This window comes from Gallinula chloropus, assembly GCF_964237585.1.
Source record: "Gallinula chloropus genome assembly, chromosome: 17".
Lineage (NCBI taxonomy): Eukaryota > Metazoa > Chordata > Aves > Gruiformes > Rallidae > Gallinula > Gallinula chloropus.
Window position 1 is genome coordinate 4,246,061 of NC_140102.1, and position 19,142 is coordinate 4,265,202.

The 19,142-nt window shown below is 51.6% G+C and overlaps 1 protein-coding gene across 1 annotated transcript in view; it reads left to right on the forward strand.

The window, feature by feature from the left end:
• Positions 1–19,142, forward strand: part of NCOR2 (nuclear receptor corepressor 2) — a 245,299-nt gene that overhangs the window by 61,387 nt on the left and 164,770 nt on the right. Inside the window, exon 2 of the mRNA XM_084272224.1 lies at positions 13,467–13,678. Coding sequence (XP_084128350.1) covers positions 13,574–13,678 — 105 coding nt within the window. The 5' untranslated portion in view covers positions 13,467–13,573. The remainder of the gene's footprint in view (positions 1–13,466; positions 13,679–19,142) is intronic.

A 19,142-nucleotide genomic window follows, 5' to 3' on the forward strand; every position in this document is an offset into this window, starting at 1 on the left:
GGGCTTGTTTTACTGGGGGCTGATGTAAAAACAAAGCTGGGAAGGCTTTTTTGGGCTTGGGAAGCAAGGAAGTGATTTTCAGGGCAGGTTGCAGTTTATATTGCCCTTTCTGCGTTGTCACACAACTCGGTGGCTGCTTGCTTACCTCTGCCTGCAGTATTTATCACTTCGGCTCTGGAGACTTCCTACTGATGGGTAACGCAGGGAGGGAGGGGTTGGCTTTGGTGGCCTGCACCCTGTTTGGTCCTCAGCCAGCTGTTGTGCAGCTGTGAGACCCCCAAGGGACTTCAACTGGGGGTGGGGACCCCCAGTTCAGCCTGAGGCTGGGCATGAGTGAAGGTACCCCAGTGACCTGCTGCCTCTTCCAAGGGGACGTGCGTGGGTGCTGTGTTTGAGTGCCAGGTGCTTCTCTGGGACACAGAGGTATGGTGAAGCAAGTCAACGTTTATTTACCCTTTCTGACTGCTTAAATATTTATTTTCCTGATTTTTTTTTTCTTTGTCTGGAGAGTGCATAAGTTTAACCCAGGGCTCAGAAAGAAACCCTGGTAGCTGCTGCTGAATTTCGAGGGGGGGGAAACAGTGAATTCCCCTTTGGGTAAAAGTTTACCATCCAAGCCTTGACCTTGTTAAAACATGTTAACTCAATAAAAGCCCGAGTATTTAAAGACAAGTGACTTCTTCCTGCCTTGAGGGGCATAATTAAGCCATTCCACACCCCTTAAACCAGAGCTGTGGGAGGAGGGCTAAGGAGCTCCCTATCCTGCCTCAGTCAGTGAGCCACCTTCAACTTGGGTCACCTCCATCCCTGCTGGCAGCACCCATGGGCTGTGTGGAGCTGCTGGAGGGGAGGCACTGGGAGACCCTGGCAGTGATTGCATAGGAAACCCACAACTTCCCAACTGTTGGGAGGATGACGTTGCTGGGTGAGCAGTTCTTGCATCGGTTGAAACTGTGGTCAAGTGTTTGGTGTTAGAACAGACTGAATTTCCTGGGTAAAGATGTAACAGAGCTTTTGGGAGGAGAGCAGGGGGGGAAGTGAAGATGGTTATGCTCATCCATAAAAATTCCTCTACAACCTCAAATGGGAGAGTTATTCTCTCGGGATGCTCCTGTATTAATGCCCACAGAATGGATATTAATATAAACAGCCACATTAATGCCTCCAGAAGCACCTTCACCCCTTAATTTCCTATAGGGTTTTCAGGGGAAATACAAAACCTTGCTGTGTTTCCAGTTTGAAGCAGCATGTTTGTGCCTCCTGTGCTGTAATCAGCATCTACCAGCCTGAATCCTTCTGGAATCGTGTCTCAAAAGCTGAACAAACAAGGAATTCCCTATCCCAACCAAACCCCATGAACACACACACACACTAACCAGCTGTGCTGGGGAATAGTCTCTGCTGCTGTTATCTCTTGGCTGTGTAAAAAGCACTGCACTTCATTTCTTCAGTGTTTTTCCTGAACTCTCCAGGTCTGTGCTCTCTTGTCCCTGGGAGAAGTGTGTTGTCCAGAGTCTGAGCTGGGCAGGAAGCTTGTGTTCCTGCAAGAGGAAGGGTCTGCAAAGTCGCAGCATCTGAGTGGAGTCACGTTTGGATGACTACTTGGGAGGCCTTACCTGCCACCCAGGACTGGTTTTGGGCAGCCTGTCCCCTACTGCAGGGGTTGGGTGGGGTGTGAAGAGCTGAGGGAAGGTGGCTTGCTTGGGTTGTGGAGAGGTGGGCAATGTTCTATTCAGCCAAGTGGTGGGACAAGGGGAAATGGCCTCAAGCTGCACCAGGGCAGGGTCAGATCAGATGTGAGGGAAAAGCTTTTCCCTGAAAGAGTTGTCAGGGCCTGGAACAGGCTGCCCAGGGAGGGGGCTGAGTCACAGACCGTGGGTGTGTTTAACAGATGGGTAGATGAGGTACTTAGGGATGTGGTTTAGTGTGGGACAGGAACAGTTGGACTTGGTGACCTTAAGGTCTTTTCCAGCCTTGTGACTCTGTGATTTGTAGGCTCTGGGGGGTTTGTGGGGCTCCAGTGAGAAGGGCCATGTCTGTGTCTCTGTACAGTCCTCCTGGGCTTGAAGTGAAATCCCCCACAGTTGGCTCTTCCTCTTAAAACACCAGGGCTGTGAACTGTGCTGGTTTCATGGGCAGCTCAGCTGCCCGAGCAGAGGTGATGGAGATTTGGGGACTGTAATCCTCTTAGTTATCCCTGTGTAAGCTCTTCTGTGTCAACCTGACACCAATGGCACCTTGTTCCCTTAGCAGGGACAATTGCAGGTGCCATGTCCTGTCTTCCTGTGGGTAACCAGAGTTCATCTTAATTTATATCTGAAGCCTTCATTAAGGTTATAAGCTCAGTGCATGAAGGTGCTGGAAACATCCTTAAGTACCCCCCAGATGGACTCTGCAGAGATGATGATGTTGTAATTCGTTTCTGTAGCTCTGCCAAAGCAGTATTTGACCTCAGGACTCTGCCTCTGCTATTCCCTCAGCTAACATACCTGGTGCTCTTGTCCAGACCGGGTTTGTCCAAATGAAATGACTCTGTTAGAGTCTGTGCTTGCCCAGGAGATGTGCTTCCCAGCTGATGGGGATTGCTTTGTGTCAGAAGCTTCCCTCATGAGTGGCTTTTTGTTTCTGCTGTGTGGTTGAAGGGTTGGAAGGTGAGGAACCATCTGAAAGCTCAGCCCCAGGGCAGGTAGGTGCAAGGTGATGGGAGGTTGTTGCCTGCACAGTGGTGGCGGTGAATTGGGTCAGTGAGTCAACTTGGGAACACTTTCATGTTGGTAGCTGAGGGGTTTTTTTAAGTAGTAATAATGATTATTAATAAACAGCTTTGAGTTCAGCAGTTGCAAAACAGGGTGGACAGAAAGAGTGTTCTGCTGGGAAACTGGGCAAAGCTTTTCCCTCCCTCTGCTACAATGGTGTAGGGAGATCAGGGGCTTCTGACCCAGACTTGCTGGCACTAGTTGCTTCCCTGTGGAAGAGCTGACCCTTCTAGAGGTGTCACAGAACCACAAGGTTGGAAAAGACCTTTAAGATCATCAAGTCCAACTGTTCCCATCCTATGCTAAACCATATCCCTAAGTACCTGGTCTACCCTTTTTTAACACATCCAGGGAAGGTGACTCAACCACCTCCCTAGGCAGCCTGTTCCAGTCTCTGTAGCAGGAATTTCAATCACCTTTTGAAGATTCCTTCAAGCTAGTCTGTAGGCTTCCAGAAGCCTGTAAAGAACAGGCTGAAAACCATCTTTTCCAGCCCAGTAAAGGCTGGGAATGGGATACTCTTGGGAATTACCAAGGGTATGATCAGGTTGCAGTTTGAGAACTGCCCTGATTCCGGAGCCGGGACAGCTCATCAGCAGGATGGAGCTTGGTGGGGAAGCAGTGAAATCCTGTTTGCCCACTTGCTTGGGTTCAGTTACTAAACACATCAGGAATCCCCATCTGCTCTGTAAGCTTGTCTGGAGAAACAGCCCAAACCTTGGCCTCTGCGAAGGGCCACGTGCCTTTGAAGGGGGTTGGAGGGAGCTGCGCAGGGCTCCCCCTTCTTAGGGTAAGGCTCCCCTGTGGATGGCAGGCAGGGGGTGAAGCCCCCCTTGCACTGCACTTGCTGCATGCCACAGCTCTTGGGTACTCAGTGGAGGAGGAGGTGGTGATGTTCTGAGGCCCCAGCTGGAGTCCTGTGTCCAGATCCAGGGCTCCCAATACAAGATGTAGAACTGTTGGAGAGGGTTCAGAGGAGCCATGGAGATGATTAGAGGGCTGGAGCACCTGCCCTACGAAGAGAGGCTGAGGGGGGAGTTCAGCCTGGAGAGGAGAAGGCTGTGGGGGAACCGCAATGCAGCCTTCTGGTACCTGAAGGGAGCAGAGAAACAGGAGGGGAATCAGCTTTTTAGAAGAGTATATAATGGCAGGAAAAGGGGGATGGATTAAAGCTGAAGGAAGGAAGGCTTAAATTAGACATTAGGGGGAAGTTTTTTACAGAGAGAGTGGTGAGGGGCTGGAACAGGCTGCCCAGAGAGGTGGTGGATGCCCCATCCCTGGGGGTGTTCAAGGCCAGGTTGGATGGGGCCCTGGGCAACCTTGTGTAGCTCCAGGCCTGGAGGTTGGTGTCCCTGCCTGTGGCAGGGGGTTGGAGCTCTGTGATCCTTGGGGTCCCTTCCAACCCAGACCATTCTATGACTCTGTCTCCTTCCCTTGCTGCCCAGTGCTCTATGAGGTGCTGCACGTTGTATGCAAATGTTGGAATCTTTTTTTCTTTTTGGTGCCTCTAGAGAGGCTTTGACTCTTTGTCTAGAAGCTATTAATTACCTCGACAAGAAAAACAGAACGTCCCCAATTTCTGGCTCCTGCTGCTTCGACCTGTCTCTGCAGCTGATCGGCTACGAGCTAATGAGCAGCTCCTTGCGCTGGGCCACCGGCGAGCTGGAGCTTCTCATGGGTTTTCCTGGGGAGGAATGAAAGCAGCAGCCAGGCACGGGGACAAATGGCTGGGATTGGGTTATTAACCTGGGCTGAAAATTGACTCCATCTCCCAGTAATTACCCGAGGGATGTTAGAAGAAAGGCCTGGTGGAGGGTTCAGAGCTGCTGTTTGACAGGCCATCACAAGCCATTGAGTTAGGGTTACTTCAGTGCCCGTCCTGCATCCGAGGTGCAGCGTTGTGCTGGGTAAGTATAGCAACTGCCTTGCAAACCTGGAGTGAAACGGGTTAGTTTAAACCAGCTCCTCTCCCAAATGACTCCCTCCTTTACTGATGTTTTATGGCACAGCTGCATAGCATCTCATATATTTTTGAGTACCTTAGTTTACAGGTCATTTAATTTATTTGGCGGCTTTGTTTGGGTTCCCCGGGGTAATCTCGTTCCTTTGCACATGTCTTCCTATGGAGGCATTAAATTGTGCAGTTTGTCACAATAGTTCAGCTTTTATGCTGGCAGTCGGTGCTCTTCAAAGCTCCTTGTGTGAAGTTTAGACTCCTGAATCATTAGAGGATCATGAAAGGGAAGGAATAATTTAGAAGGCGAAGATGTTTTGTCGTCTTTGAAATTGGGAACGTGCGAAAGGAGAGAATGTTTAGTGGTACAACCTGCCTCAAAGAACTTACTGCAGGAACTTGAGAAAATGAATTTCCCTTCTTTATTCAGGATGTAAATAATCGAAAATGTCACTCCTGAGCTGAGTAATTTGTTCAACAAAAGGATCTGGAGGAGATGACTCCCCTCGCTTTCATGAACGTGCCCGAGACATCAGAGGACCTGTCTCTGCGGCAATACGAGCTGAAGGGCTTGAAAATCAAATGAGCAGCGTGTGCCTGTGCCAGATAAATAAATAAACCTTGCAGGTGCTTTGTGAGCTCCCCTGTGTTTTTAAAAGCCTTGTTTATCTCTGTAGCTGGGGGTTTGGGTTAGCTGGTGGGAGCTGGGAAGGGGCTGTGATGGGGCCATTCGCCGTGCTTGGGAGCGTGGCCAAACTTGCTGTATGGTTGCTCCATCCTCGTTGCACCATGGCAAGGGACTGCATTGTTTTCTCTTGATTTCAAGTGGCTTGTGTGTGTGTGTTAAGCTGAGGTTAGTACTGCGTGGCAGCTACAATGTTTAAGCTCGGGTTTAAGTGGAAGGGGGCAGCTAAGGTGGAGATGGGGTGCGTGGGAAGGGGGCTGGGCCATGAATGGGGGTCAGGGAGGGGGGCTGACAGGCTGCCTGTGCTTGCCCCATGATTACAATTGCTCTGGGTCCCAGGTGGATGTGGCAGCACAGGGCCAGCACTGCAGTGTTTGGGGCTGCCAGACAGGGGTTTGGGCAGGATGGGGGGGTTGGTTTGTGCCTTTGCACAGTCCCTCCTGCCCCAACAGACCTGCCTCTTAGTTACAACTCGGGCATTTCTGTACCTGGGGCTAGGTTTCAATCAGAAAACAGGTGTTTTCAGCATTATTTGTCTCTCCCAGAGGGTTTCACTGGTTAATTCTCCTGGCTTGCTTCTGCTGTCCTGCCCTGACCTCTTTACCTGTCTCACTTCTGGCTGCCTCATCTCTCCTCTGGCATTTGGCTGTCACTTCTCTCTCCCAGTTCGCTGCCCCATTCCCCTCTGCAGTCCCAGTGCCTGGCTGGTTTGGTGTTTGGGTTCTTTTTAATTTCCTCTCCAGGCATTTCCAGTTGTCTTTGCAGATCATCTTCAACAAAGACCTCGCATGGTCTAATTTGTTTTCTATTTCCAGCTTACGCTCAGAATAACTCTTTTGTTTCATGAATGGCCTGTACGTGCATCCAAATCCCTCCCCTACCCCCTTAATATTTTGTTTTTACTGTGGGTTTCTTCTTCACTGTGCCTCATCGATATCTTTAATTGCTTCAACAGTCCCTTCGGGGCATTTAGCCATCAGCTGCCAGTAGCTGTGGGCTGTGTCTGGCCCTGTGCCCCTCTCCCCCTCGGAGCAGCATGGGAAGGGGTTTGCAGGGCTGTGGGTGCCCTGGCGTGGGAGCAGCGATGCTGTTGCATAATAGGAGCAACTCTGCCATCGCATCATCATGTCCCTGCTGAAGAGCTCAGTGTCCAGATGCCCCATGGGGCTGTCTGCAACTACTGAAAGCCAGGGACTGCTTAAGGGTGGTGTGTTGGTGGGGTTGGGGTTTCATGGTTGGGTTTTTGTATTAGGAGGGGGAAAATCTAACAATGGGAGTAGGGAAACTAAGGGGAAAGAGCCAGGATTTGCAAAGCAGAGGCTCAGGCCAGCAATGCTGGTTCTGACCTGTTGCTGGAGCCATGGCCAGGCTGACACTTGGTGTGTGGCTTGTGCATTTTAATAAGGTGGCATCCCTACAGTTGGGGAGTGACAGCCAAGCCCTCCAGCAAAGAGAAGTGGGTCCCTCTTGTACATTTAAGCATCCATGTGCCCCTCTGGGACCTGTCACGAGGTCACATGCGCAGCCTCTTGGCCTGGGAGGCACTTCAGTCCGTTGCAGGAGCTCACTGGACAAGGGGTGCCCAGAGATGGGACATCTCTCAGGAGTGTAATCTGGTTTCTTGGGGAAGATGAGACATGTGCCCCAAGCAACCAGGTTATGCTGCTGAGAGTTGGGGTCCAAACGAGGGCTGCTGGCAGCAGGACTCCCAGCACACAGCACTCGCCTCTGCCAGGAGCATCAGGACGGCGGTGTGACGCTGCCCAGAGCAGCCTGTCTGGCAGACCTGCCTTTGGAAACACAACTGGGAGCAGGGCTGGCAGAGTCCAACCCTCTGACCTTGCTCTGTGCAGCTGCCGTGCCAAGATCCGTACACAAACGCTGGCAAAGGTTATCTCGGGGCAGAGCTAAACCTGGGTCCCGTGCCCAAAATAGCTTGGAAAGATTGAAAAGGAGAAACAAGTGGTAAATCCAGCTTTGCTGCTTTGGGCAGTGATAGGAACAGAGCAGAGAAGTCACCTTTCATCAGGGATCAGAACCGGTTCTGCGTGAAGCTGTGTGGTGGTGGGAGCAGCCTGGAGGTTTGTGGCAAAGAGGAGGCAAACCTGGATGAGGCTTCAGCTCCTGAGCTGCTGCCATCCCCTCCATGGCCTTAGGGGCCCGTTGTACCTTGTTACAAGGGTAACATCCTGCCCTGGGCTGCTCAGTCGTGGTGATGCAAGGCCCCTTCTTTCCCCAGATCTGCTGTTGTAATTGCCTGTGCATCCTCACTGTCAGTCAAGCTAGAGATTAATCCAGTTGGAAAGACATCTGGCCAGAGGAGCAGAGGGAGGAGGGCTGCTGGTGATGGGCAGACCTCCAAGTGAGCTGGGGAACAGGGCGAGAGCTGCTTTGGGTATCCCTGTTTGGGGTGCACATGAGGAACTGGGGTGTCTGGCCGTGATGGGCAGGATGCTGCCAGCCTGGCTTTGCTTTCCTGCTCTCCCAAAGCAAGCAAAATGCCTTTTTACACACAGGCACAAGCCGTGACCACCCCAGGGCTCCGTGCCAGGGCACATGGGATGAGCCTGATCTTGCCTGTTGACCCCATGCTGCTATTTTCATTGCAAACCTCTGTACCCTCCTGCAATCGAACTCTACCATGGGCTGCAGACAAACATCACTGTCTTTGTTACTCTGAATAGAGCCCGAAATTCATGGCAGCTGGCCGGCTTTCCTATTGAAAGGCTTAATAGATACAGTGCATACAAATATTTGTGTGTAACATCAACTGTCTTCCAAGCAAATTTCATGCACATATTGATCAGACAAATCCATTACTGTTTCCTTGTGGTGCATTTCTTAGCAGCCTCTCTCTACTCACTTTCATTGGGTTTTAATTATTACTATTTTGTGCTTCCTCTAGTGCTTCAGAGCAAGTGTGGGTATGTTTCTCACTGGGTTTTTAGGTCTGGTTTTGATCTAGAGCTCTACAGCTCCTCACTGCCATTCACTGGCTGTGGGACGGCTGCTGACAGGTCTGTGCTGGGGTTTCAGCGTGATGGCTTGGTTGGTGTCTTGGAGGTGAATGCTGTAGCTCACTAATAATTAAACATTATAAACAAAGGTCTCCTTAACCTTTACTTCAAAATACCTGAGTTGCCTGGAGGATCTCTATCTGCCTTTTTTGTGAGGGTTTGAGGAGGGAAATTGCTGTGTATTTAACAGTTTTGAGTAAAGACTTGGTTGTTTTTTCCCAAAACCTCGCCTCATTTAACGTCTGTAATTAAACATTAGCCTTGCTGTCGATATTTTATGGGTAAATGTGCCCTGGTGAACGCTAGCAGTGCTCTCCTCATTTGTCTTGTCTGCAGAGCACAGGGGTACTGATCGTTGTCCTTTAGGAAGGTCTTTTGCAGTCATTTTGTGGGCTACCCCCCTAACGTCTTCTGTAGACTATCCATGGTCTGTAGACCACAAGTTGAGTAACATCACTCTGGATTTAAGAAACAAAATATTCTGTTAATCTTATTTCAGCATGTCCTTGCTGAAAGCAGAGGGGGAAGGAAAAACAAAAAGTAGTTTGTCTTGAACTGCAGTGGTGTGTTTTCAGTGGGGTCTTCAGAGCTCTTGTGAGGATGGATGAGCAGGTATCTTGTGTGAGCTGGGAGTGTCTGGTCCTTCTCTGGTCTAAGGCACGGGGACATTACAGCAGCTCACCTGTGACAATGACAAGCCAGGGACCTCCGTCCTGCTTTGCCTGACCCATCAGGAGGGTTGGCTCTAACTTGGAAGACCAACAGGTATATAGAATGATCTTAATTACATTCTTTGGGACTCAGTTTAATTGCAAAGCCTTATTTTAGACCGCTAATGGTTCTACCCCAGTCATAGAATCATAGAATTGTAGGGGTTGGAGGGGACCTCAAGAGATCATCGGGTCCAACCCCCCTGCCAAAGCAGCTCCCTAGGACAGTCCTGGCTGTGTGGCTTTTGCAGACCGGCTCCTGCGTGTTGCGGGGTTGACTGTGAGCCTGGAGAGCACCGTGGGGTGTCACGAGTTTGTGTGTGCTCATCATTTGGGCCAGACAGATGTCTGCATGGCCTGGTGCTGTACGCCCTGTTAGCATGGGCTGTGCCTGAGCTGGCATTTGGTGTGGGAGCTGGTGGGTGCTTGGGCAGCCAGGCAGAGCTCCTCTGCAGCAGCTTGCAGGGGCTTGCAAAGTGCTTTCATGGTGTGAATCAGGGAGGACAGGTGATGGGGAAATGCTTTTAGGCAGTAAATGGCACATGAAACAGAGGAACAGGGAGGTGGTAGTTTGCTGGGAGGAGGGGAGAGGGAGTTTTTGATGGCTTCAGCAGTGGGGGAGGACCCCAGGGGTCTCCCAGACGGGTGGAAATAAATGGTGCAGGAGTCTCCATGAGCTCTTGGCTCCTCCACAAGCCCGTGCTGTAGTGCTGGTGCTGGGTTTGTTGGTAACCTCCAGCTTTCTCCTGTTCCTAATCAGAGGCTGTAAATCTCCTCATACCTAGTGCTGTAATGGCTAATGCAGGTCTGTGGATAAAACAGTCTCTGATGGAGTCTCCAACCAGGAAGGGGGGGAAATACTTTTCCTGTGAGACAATGTCTGTTCCTCATCAGAATCAGTTGAGGAAAGTAGGGACCGAACAGTTCGATCGAAGATTTAAAGAGCCTGGCTGTACTAGTTCTCTTTTATTTCCATCAATCTGCCCCTGTTGTTTGTGTTTCTCTAATCTTAAAGATAATTAATTAAAGGTTGCTGATGAGGAGGCCCTCCAGTATCTTTTGCTGGGGTTATCTGTGTTGAGCAGCATCCCGGCTGCACTCCAGCTATGAACTGGCACTGGTACGTCCCCAGCAAGATGCGATGCTCCCAGTTTGTTCCCCAGTTGGGAGTACTCACTGCTGGCTGGCTGTGGACCCTCCTCCCCCAGAGCAGTGCTGGGCTGGGCAGGCTGCTGCAGCAGCCCCTTTCTTTCCACATGGAGCTTAAAAACAGGATCCAAGGCGATGGCAGCCGCGGAGCTGCCCCAGTGCTTCAGTGACCTCATTTGGCTCCAGCCCCCAGTCCAGCTGTGGTGGAGGGCATCCAGGGCCTTCGACTTGTGCTGAGATCTTGCTGGCAACCTGCTGCTCTGTGGTTTGCAGATGTGGAAATCCACGGGCAGAGCTTTGTCTCTTCCCAGGCACGTGATTTTTCACTCTTGGCTTTCCAGGGCTTCTTGTCAAGGTGGAGGCAGTTTGCTGCCCTTGGTAGGGAAAAACCCTTGGTGGTCCTGCTGGCAGCATAGCTTGCAGGAAACAAGCCTTGGTGCAAGACAGTTTTGTTGTCCCCTTTAATTTTACCCCATGTAAAATCTTACTACAGAGCTAAATGTTTTTTTTTTTCTGGTTGCACAGACAGAAGCAAGAAGCTTTTAAACTGCTTTAAAGCTTGCCACCGCATGGCTTTGCACATGGTGCTGGTCTTTAAAGCTGAACTTCTCCTCTCAAGAGTTTAAAAAAAGAAAAATCATCCTGTTTCTTTTACTGTAGGCAGCTGCCCTGACTGTGGTCTGGTCTGTCGGCTGAGATTCCAGGGAAGCAGTTGGCTTGCTTGAACGCTGCCAAAGGCTCTAGCCCCCCCAGCTTGGAGGATGTGTGTATATGCATATGTGTGTGTGTGTATATATATATATTTATGTGGGCTAATTAACTCTAGGGTGGCTGCAAGCCAAGATGTCCAAGCTCAAATCCATTATCAGGAAAGTACCTTAAACTTCCATAGATCCCAATGAGCTTTTGGAGCTGTTGAGCATCACCTGCACATCCTTAGCAGCTGGGGGGGGGGGGTTGCCCCTGTAGATGCAGATGTGGGCTGCAGGAGAGCTGGGAGGGGGGGTTGGTGTGTCCCTGGAGGGAGAGCAGAGTGAGCATCCGACCATGTGCTCCTGGCGCAGCCCCCAGGTTTGGGTGGGAATCGGTGATTGAGATCGCATCCCGTCGGAAGCGCGAGGGGAAGTGGGGTAGTCATACTGGAAGTATAAATACGCGTCGGCTACTTTCTGGGTGTCTCTGAATTCCCCCGTGTGCTTAGGGGCTTTCCTGCCCCGGGGTGGCCTGTACCGAGCACGCTGAGCTCCTGCCTGGGGAGCCTGTCCCCATCTGGGATGGGGTCGGGCTGTTCCCGGGCCACCGGTGCTTCCTGGGACCTGGCTGGCAGGTAAGGTGTCCCGGGGCTCAGCAGGGGTGTGTGGGTGCATGGCTGAGGGCATCCCAGCTCCTGTGCAAGGGCGTGAGCTGAAAGCCAGAGGGGACTGAGAGCCAAACTTTGCTGTGTGTTTTATCCATACATAACTTGGCAAAACACCTCCTAGCACAGCGGCTCAGCTGACCCTTGGCAGGAGCAGGGAGATGCCTCTCGGTGTCTGTCATCCTTAGCCCTTCATGGGGAATTTGCTGGAAAAACAGGATTTCTCTAAAGCTCAGCCCCTTTGCAAGGGGCCTCCCTCTGCTGCTTTCCTTCCCCCCCACCGCTGGTGCCCTGTTTCCCGTACCCAGCCTGCTGGGGACCGTTGCCTTGGGTTGAACTCTGTATTCCTGGCTGGTGAGTGGTGTGGAGATGCTGGCAAACCAGTGAGGAGGGTCCTGTGCCTGCCTGCAGCAGATAGCGAGCGGTTTATCGGTGCGGGCTGATGTGTGGTCTCACAGGAGGAAACAAATATACAAAAAGAAATACTTCCCCTTTTTTTTTTAAAAAAAAGCCCTTTTTTTTCCCCTTTCCCATCCCCTTTTTGGTTTTGGTACACACTGACTGTTGCTTCGGTTGAAGTTGGGAGAGGCTGCCGGGGAGCTCAGTGTGCGGGAAGCCTTCTCCACTGCTCCCACTGTGCTGCTGAGAGGCTTTGGTGTCACCAGAAAGCTTTGTGTAAATCTCTACGTGGCACCTACCTCTGCTGGGGGAGGCGATGTGTGGGTGTGCTCAGTGTTACTTGGGGTGGAGAAGCAGGTCCTGGGGATTTGTTGAGCTGTGGCTCTCCCTGCTCAGGGTCAGTCCTGGCAGCATCCTCTGAGCTGGGAATTTAAGGTAACCATTAATACAAGAACAATAGTTAATGCACCTTAAACTGGTGGAGATGAAGGGCAGTGTTTGGGTGTGTGTTACTTCTTCATTGAAATCCAGACAGAAAGCATGAGGCTTAAAATCTGCTCTGAAAGAACCCATGTGAAGCAGCTATAAAACCCAGGGGTTTGTTTGTCTCCCCGTGTGGCTGAGGAGAGCAACCCCCCTGATTCTCCAGATGTTGTTATGGCTGTGAAAGGAATTACAACACGGATTAAAGCAGGTGTCAGGGGTGTATGTGAAAATACCCTCAGGGCCGCGGTGTCTTCTCGGGCTCTTGATCCTGATCAGAAGAGCTGATGTGCTGATGTAATTAATATTTGTGTGGCATTGGAGGCGTGTGATGTGGTGCACTCCTGGATTTTAGGATAGCCCCATGGGTGGAGATGGCTGCTGGGGGGTTGGTCCCTCCTGGCATCGATCCCTCCTGGTATTGATCAGGGCTTACCTCTCTGATGGCTGCGAAAATGGCCACAGCTGGAAAGGAGGGTGCTGGGAAAGTGTGTGCAGATGTGGGAGAGCCTGGCTGGGCAAAGGGGTGGGCTGAGAGGGACCCCGTGCCTTGGGACCTTGTGTTGAAGTGCCAAAACTATAGCTTGTGGGTTTCTGGGAACTAAGTCATCGTGTCGTGTCGTGTCGTCGCCCCCCTCCACAAAAATACCCATCTCCAAGAGACCTGGATATGTAGATCCCTAGGGCTGGTCCTGCTGGTGCTGGGGCCTCGAGGAAGGCTTTGTGGGGCAGTCAGTTGGGATGGATTTGGGATGGTCTTACATTTGGTCTTCCCTGGGCTAGGAGTACTCCTCAGCAGAAACATGGCAGTGGTGTTCGCCAGGTGGAAAACGGGGCTGTGGAGAATTGCAGGGGCAGTCAGGTTTTGACCTTCCCACCCAAGGCTTGACCTTCAGTAGCCTCTCAGGACCATGGTTGACTGAATTTTAACCTGCCGCTCTCCTGTTTGCTTCCAGTTGTTGCGTGAAGTGGAAAGCACACCCATGATGAAGAGGAGCTCTCTGCTCTCCTAATCCTTTGTGGGTGATTTGGAAGCAGTGACCGCCGTGCCTGCTCTTTCGCCATGTCCGGATCGACGCAGCCCGTGACGCAGAGCTGGCGTGCCGCCGAGCCGCGCTACCCGCCGCACGCCATGTCCTATCCGGTTCAGATTGCTCGACCACATGCGGTAAGGCAAAAAGCTTTTCCTTCCCTACCCACTGGCAGGGCCGGAGCTGCGTGGTGTGTCCCTGGTGCTGGGGCAGTGGTTCAGCTGCGCCGGGCTCGGATGTGGCTGTTACAGAGAAATCAGACGGTTTCCGTGCCTGTGGTACGGGATTTCGTTGTTCCTCTCTGTGGGATCCTCTTTTGTTTCTCCACACAGTGCTTTCAGCTGTGCTCTCCCTTTCCAGCCTCTTCCCAGCATGTCGTGGGCTCTGTCTTGGTGCTTATGAGCGCAGGGGTTGGTTTGTCTTCCCAGTGGGGAGCACCCTTGGTTGTATGCAGCAAGCAGGTTGGGGACAGAGGGGAAGGGTGGTTGACCACCTGAATAGAGAAGGAGCTTGTGGTCTCCAGCCCTTTTCAGCTTGGCCTTACCTTGGTGTTGAATCCAGAGGATGCTCGTCACCTCCTCCCTGTGGGTTTACTGCTCCCAGCGAGCCCACTCCTTGGTCCTCACACCCAGGGGAGATCTCTCTGAGTTTCCAGGCAGATTGTGTGGGGCCAACTCACCTCCTGCCCTTCAGCCAGGAGACCTTGCCCCTCTGTGGGGTGGTTCTGGCTGGTGGTGGCACTCCTGGAGAGCGAGAAGAAAACCGTGTCACTCAACATCTGTGCTCGCTCATCCTGGATGGTCTCATGTTTTAGGTTAAGGCCCTTAGCAGGAGAGAAACCCCCCCCCCTCCTTAGTCAAGCAGCTTTAGTCAGCTCAAGCTGCTTAAATGAATCTTATTAGGTGCTGGAGCGTGGCACACGCTGGTAAGGCTGCTCCGTGGAGGGTTACAGTGAGGCGGCTGCAGCCGGGGAAGGAGCTTGTAACACAAGTCAGCGAGGAGACCTCCTCTCAGGGTTACGTGTCTGACAGTGGCGGCTATTGAAGGGGAACATTCCTGCTGGGAAGACTTTAGGGTTTGATTTGAAAGCCTGGAAATCCTCAGAGTGTCAGCAAAGGGGTGAAATCCCCTCTTTGTTGGGCTGCGGTGGGGCGGCATGAGGAGCAGGCCCGGAGCTTGGGAAGGCTTTGGAATAGCCACGTTAAGGAGGGTGCAGGCTGGGGTTTTGGCTGCGTTCGCTGGCTCGTCTGGATCACTTGAGGCTTGTGTGCTCCTGCACAAAGCAGCTTTTCATCCAGGCTGTGAGACACGCTGACCTGGTTCGATTTATGGGAGGTTTTGCTTCCATCAGTGCGAATGTATTTATTCAGGAGGAGGGATGGAACCGGAGCGTTTGTCTCAAAGAAAACCTTGGTTCTGGTTTTACCAGAAACCTGAGCTGGAGGGAGGAGGACGTGGCCAGGTGAGCAAGGTCTGCAGATGTTGCACAGTCATGATTTCCAAACAAGCCAAAGAAAACTCAATACCCAGTGTGGAGATGGATTTTTAGAAGAGTGCAAGAGGCTCCTTGCCTTGGGGTGTTGAGTCCTTGTCTCCTACAAACCCCAGTTGCTTCCCTTTAATGTTGCAACAGTGGAATAGAGCCAAGTGGGGCAGCTGTTTGCAGGTGGGCTGGAGCTGAGGATTCTCCAGCCTGCCCAGGAGTGAATACTGGTTTTATTCTATCTTATTAATGTTGGAAGAAGCTGCTGGCATTTGCTCCTAGAAGCTATTTTTACAGCCGTGTGTAATCTTCTGAAGTTACGTGATACCTTTTAGGGGTCTGGTTGCAGGAGAGGTTGGGCTCAAGATTTTTTTATTTCTTGAAATATTTATTTGGGGGTTGTTTTTGGTGGAAAGCCACAAGGGTCTTCTCAACAGCAGTGTGCCAGCCTCACATAAAGCACATACACCTTGCCTCTCCTCGGGGAGAGCTGCTTCAAGCGTGTCCCTGCATGATCTGCCCTGCCACTCCAGGCTGTTTGCAAACACTGGGTCTTGTTCAGCAGTGCTGTGAGCTGGAACCTGGCCATGGCTCTGGGGCTGGAGCTCGGCTCTGGTGGGATTGCTTGGGAGAGGACAGCCCAGTTGCTTTGAAGTTGTTAAATATTAAAAGTCAGTGGTATTTCCTTGCATGTCTTGACCAGGTCAGTTTTGTCATGGGGTGTGTTTGCACAGGGAGAGCTTGTTGGGAGGAGGGCAGGAGAGGCCAGAACCAACCCAACATCTCCATTTAACTAGATTTTGGTTCTGGTTTGCTGAGTTCCACAACATCCTTTCTGGAGAACTGGGAATATGTCAACCCAGGGATGCTTATTGTGGTGGTGGAAGCACCCTGGGTCACCTCCTGGGCGCGGGGCTGAGCAGAGCAGGGCAGTGGGTGCTGTTATAATACAAATAAATCACCACAGCCCAACTGTGCCAGTTTCACACAGGGACCTGTGGTGTGGTGGGGGGAACACTGAGCTCTCAAATGAGCCGTGACATTATTTTAGACTCAGAGACACTTCTCATAAAGTGATTTACAGGATTGCAGCTGTTTGATTTCACAGATGAGGCAAGTGAGACGGGATGTTGGGGGGGAGCGGAAGGCGGTGGAAGCAGCCTTGGATGTTTTTCTTCTCCCATCGTATAAAACATAAGGGAATATCGAGGAAAAAATGGGGGAAAAGGACATGTTTCAAGTGAACAAACAGAAATAGGGTTGTACCTAGGGGTGCTGCCTCCTAGCAGCGTGTTCCAGGAGTCACTGCCAAGCATGGAAGTGGTGGAGTGATGATGTTTGTTGGCTGGTTTCTCTCTTAGGGACCGTGTTGGGCAGAGCTGTGAATCTGTGGGTCTGATCCAGCCTCAGCTCTGATTGGTGATGCAGTGAACAGATTGTTCTGTTGGTCCCCATCTGTATTGGGGTGTCCTCTTCCTCCTGACCAAGGTGCATCTGGTCCCAACAGCTGTCAGGGAGGCTGGAGGGGAAAAGGGTGCAGTGTTCTGTAATGACTTATTTATACAGATTTAATTTCACCTTACTAACAAATGACTTGCAAAGCAATTTGCACAAGCTTGCATGCTTTGAAAGGGAAGAGTTAAGCTTGGTGGGAAGGTTCTGGTTGGTTTGACTCTAAGGTAAAACTCAAATCACCGATAATCAGCAGGTTCTTCTGAAGAACCTTGCGTGGTTCTTGGCATTTTGGTTTGCCATGTTAATTAGCTGTAATGTTGGGGTGCTTAGATGACTCCTGTCATCTGCAGCTTGGGAACAGCAGAATTGTTTAAACGCTCTGTGACCTTTAGCTGAAGGTGAAAAGACACATTACTTGTGCTCTTAACCTTCTAACGTGTCCCGAGTTCGTGTTGTCTCAAAGGAAACTTTGGGAGTGAAGGACGCTCGTTTTCAGGCAGCCTGCAGATGTTTTCTGTAAACAGATCGAATTCCCTGTGCAGCACACGTCCCCCTTCCCTTTTAAAGCCTCTCCGTGATCAATATTCCCTGGGCACAGAAGGGGTCCCCTCTCTTCTTCCCCCCCTGGATCCGGTTTCTTGCCATGCCCTCCTTACTGGTTGTCCTGCTGGGGCGCTGATGTGTCAGCGCTGCGAGAGTGATGCTGCTTGGGATGCAGGCTGGGCTTTGCCAGGAGGGTGCTGGAAGCTGCAGGAGGTGCCGGGGGTCAGGGCACACAGGGTGTCCTTGTGCAACAGCCTCTGTGCTAGAACAGCTTCTGCTTTTGGGGTGCTTCTAGTGTTTCACCTGCTAGAGATACTGAATGGGTTTGGGGCTTGGACAGGAGGTGCCTGGAGTGCCTCTTGCTTGCTGCTTGGTCCTGTTCCCTGCACACTGCTCAGGCTGACATAGCAAAGTGAGTTAACGCCTCTGCTCCAGCTTTGAGAGACCTTCGTGCTTCCTCCCATGCCACATCTGTCTGGGAGCAACTCTGTAGCCCCTTCATTAACCCCACACCCCCAGTTTGTAAAGCAGCACTTGTGTGGGTGCATCCCAGCCTGATTGCTTGGGTTTCTCTGGCCTGTGATCACTAACCTCCCTCTCTGTCTGAACCAGAGACAGGAGCTTGGTGCAACCTTGTGCCTTGATTTGGTGTCCTATGCAAATGGTGACCTGGGGGAAATTAAGTGCCTTTCCTGGCCAGACTCCTCCTCCTCCTCCCAGCCTGGCAAGTTAAACCCAGCATCCTACCTTGGAAGGTGCAGCGAGGAGATGCAAACTCCTGAGGTGACAGGAGCTAGCTCCTCTCCATGGTGACACAGCGTGCTAAGGTGATGCCAGGTAAGCCCTCAGAGAGGCCATGTATTGTACTTTACATACACAGGGTGCCTTTGCTGCTGTGTTGCTTTTCCTCAGAGTAGTTACTCACACTTGTCCCTGCTGGAAGCAAAATGCCAGTGTGTTGGTGCTTCAGGAACTCGTGGAACGGAAGAGTTTGTGGTGCCAAACGCTGAAACCCCCCTGGATCTGCGAAAAGCCTTCTCCAACCACCTCTGAGCACAAAGAGAAGCCTCCTGCTCCCAGCTGAGTGGGGGGTGGTTGGTGCCAGAGATTCACATCATGAATCCTGCCTGCTGGGCTCCAGCTAATGTTTTAAGGAATGACTTGGAAAAAACCAAAGAACATACCGTGGAAATGCCACCTCTGATCATGTCTGTCCCAAGGACGCAGTGTGGTGGTTGTTGGAGTGCTTTGAGGTGGTTCTGGGAGTGTTTTGAGGCTGCTGGTGAAGGATTGCAGGAGCTCTGAGCAGCTGTAGTGGATTTGGGACAACTGGCTTTCCACTCTGGGACAAATGTATGTGAAGGAACAGAACACCTAATTCCCTGCCCTGGGGTCTCTCCCCATTGCCAGGAAGGAGTTGGCTATACAGCAGTTTGCATTTAAAGCCTGCTTTCCCTAGGATACAACCTTTATCCAAAACTTTATCCAGTAGCTCCTTGAAGCCACTGGAAACTTCTGTGCTTGCTCCCTAATCTGCTCATTGGCTGTGATTTGAAGCAGAGGGTGATGCTTTGCTTTTGGTTGCTATCAAAATCGCAAATCCCCCCAGGGGAAGAAGAACCTTTTGCTGCTGATGTGGCTTGGTGAAGGCAGAGACCTACTGAAACTGCTTTTGGAGGGGTGAAGCCTTCGCCTGCACTCCCAGCCTGGCTTTGCCTGTGTTGCCCCACCAGCTCCTCGGACACGTGTTCTCCAGGAGTCCAGCTTTTGCTGGTTGTCTTGTTTTATTTAAAAAGTTGAGTGAGTTGGGGGTTTTGACCCAAAGGATTTGCTGTGGAGGTGTAAAGGAGCACAGGAGAGAGCTGAGTGGGGGGATGTGCATGACAAAAAGGTCCTACATGGACCTACAGCTAAGTTGTGGGTGTTGTGTGGGAGTGTGTGTGGTGGCAGGTGGTGGACACTGTGATGCACAAGAGATGTAATGATGAGCAAAATGACCTTTAAGGTGGGTGTTCTGCGTTCGTTGTGGGGAGTGAGCTGCATGCCCCACATGGGTGTTGGTGACCACAAGTGCCTTCAGGAAACAGAGCGCTGGGCTTGAGGGACGGAGGAAGGACAGA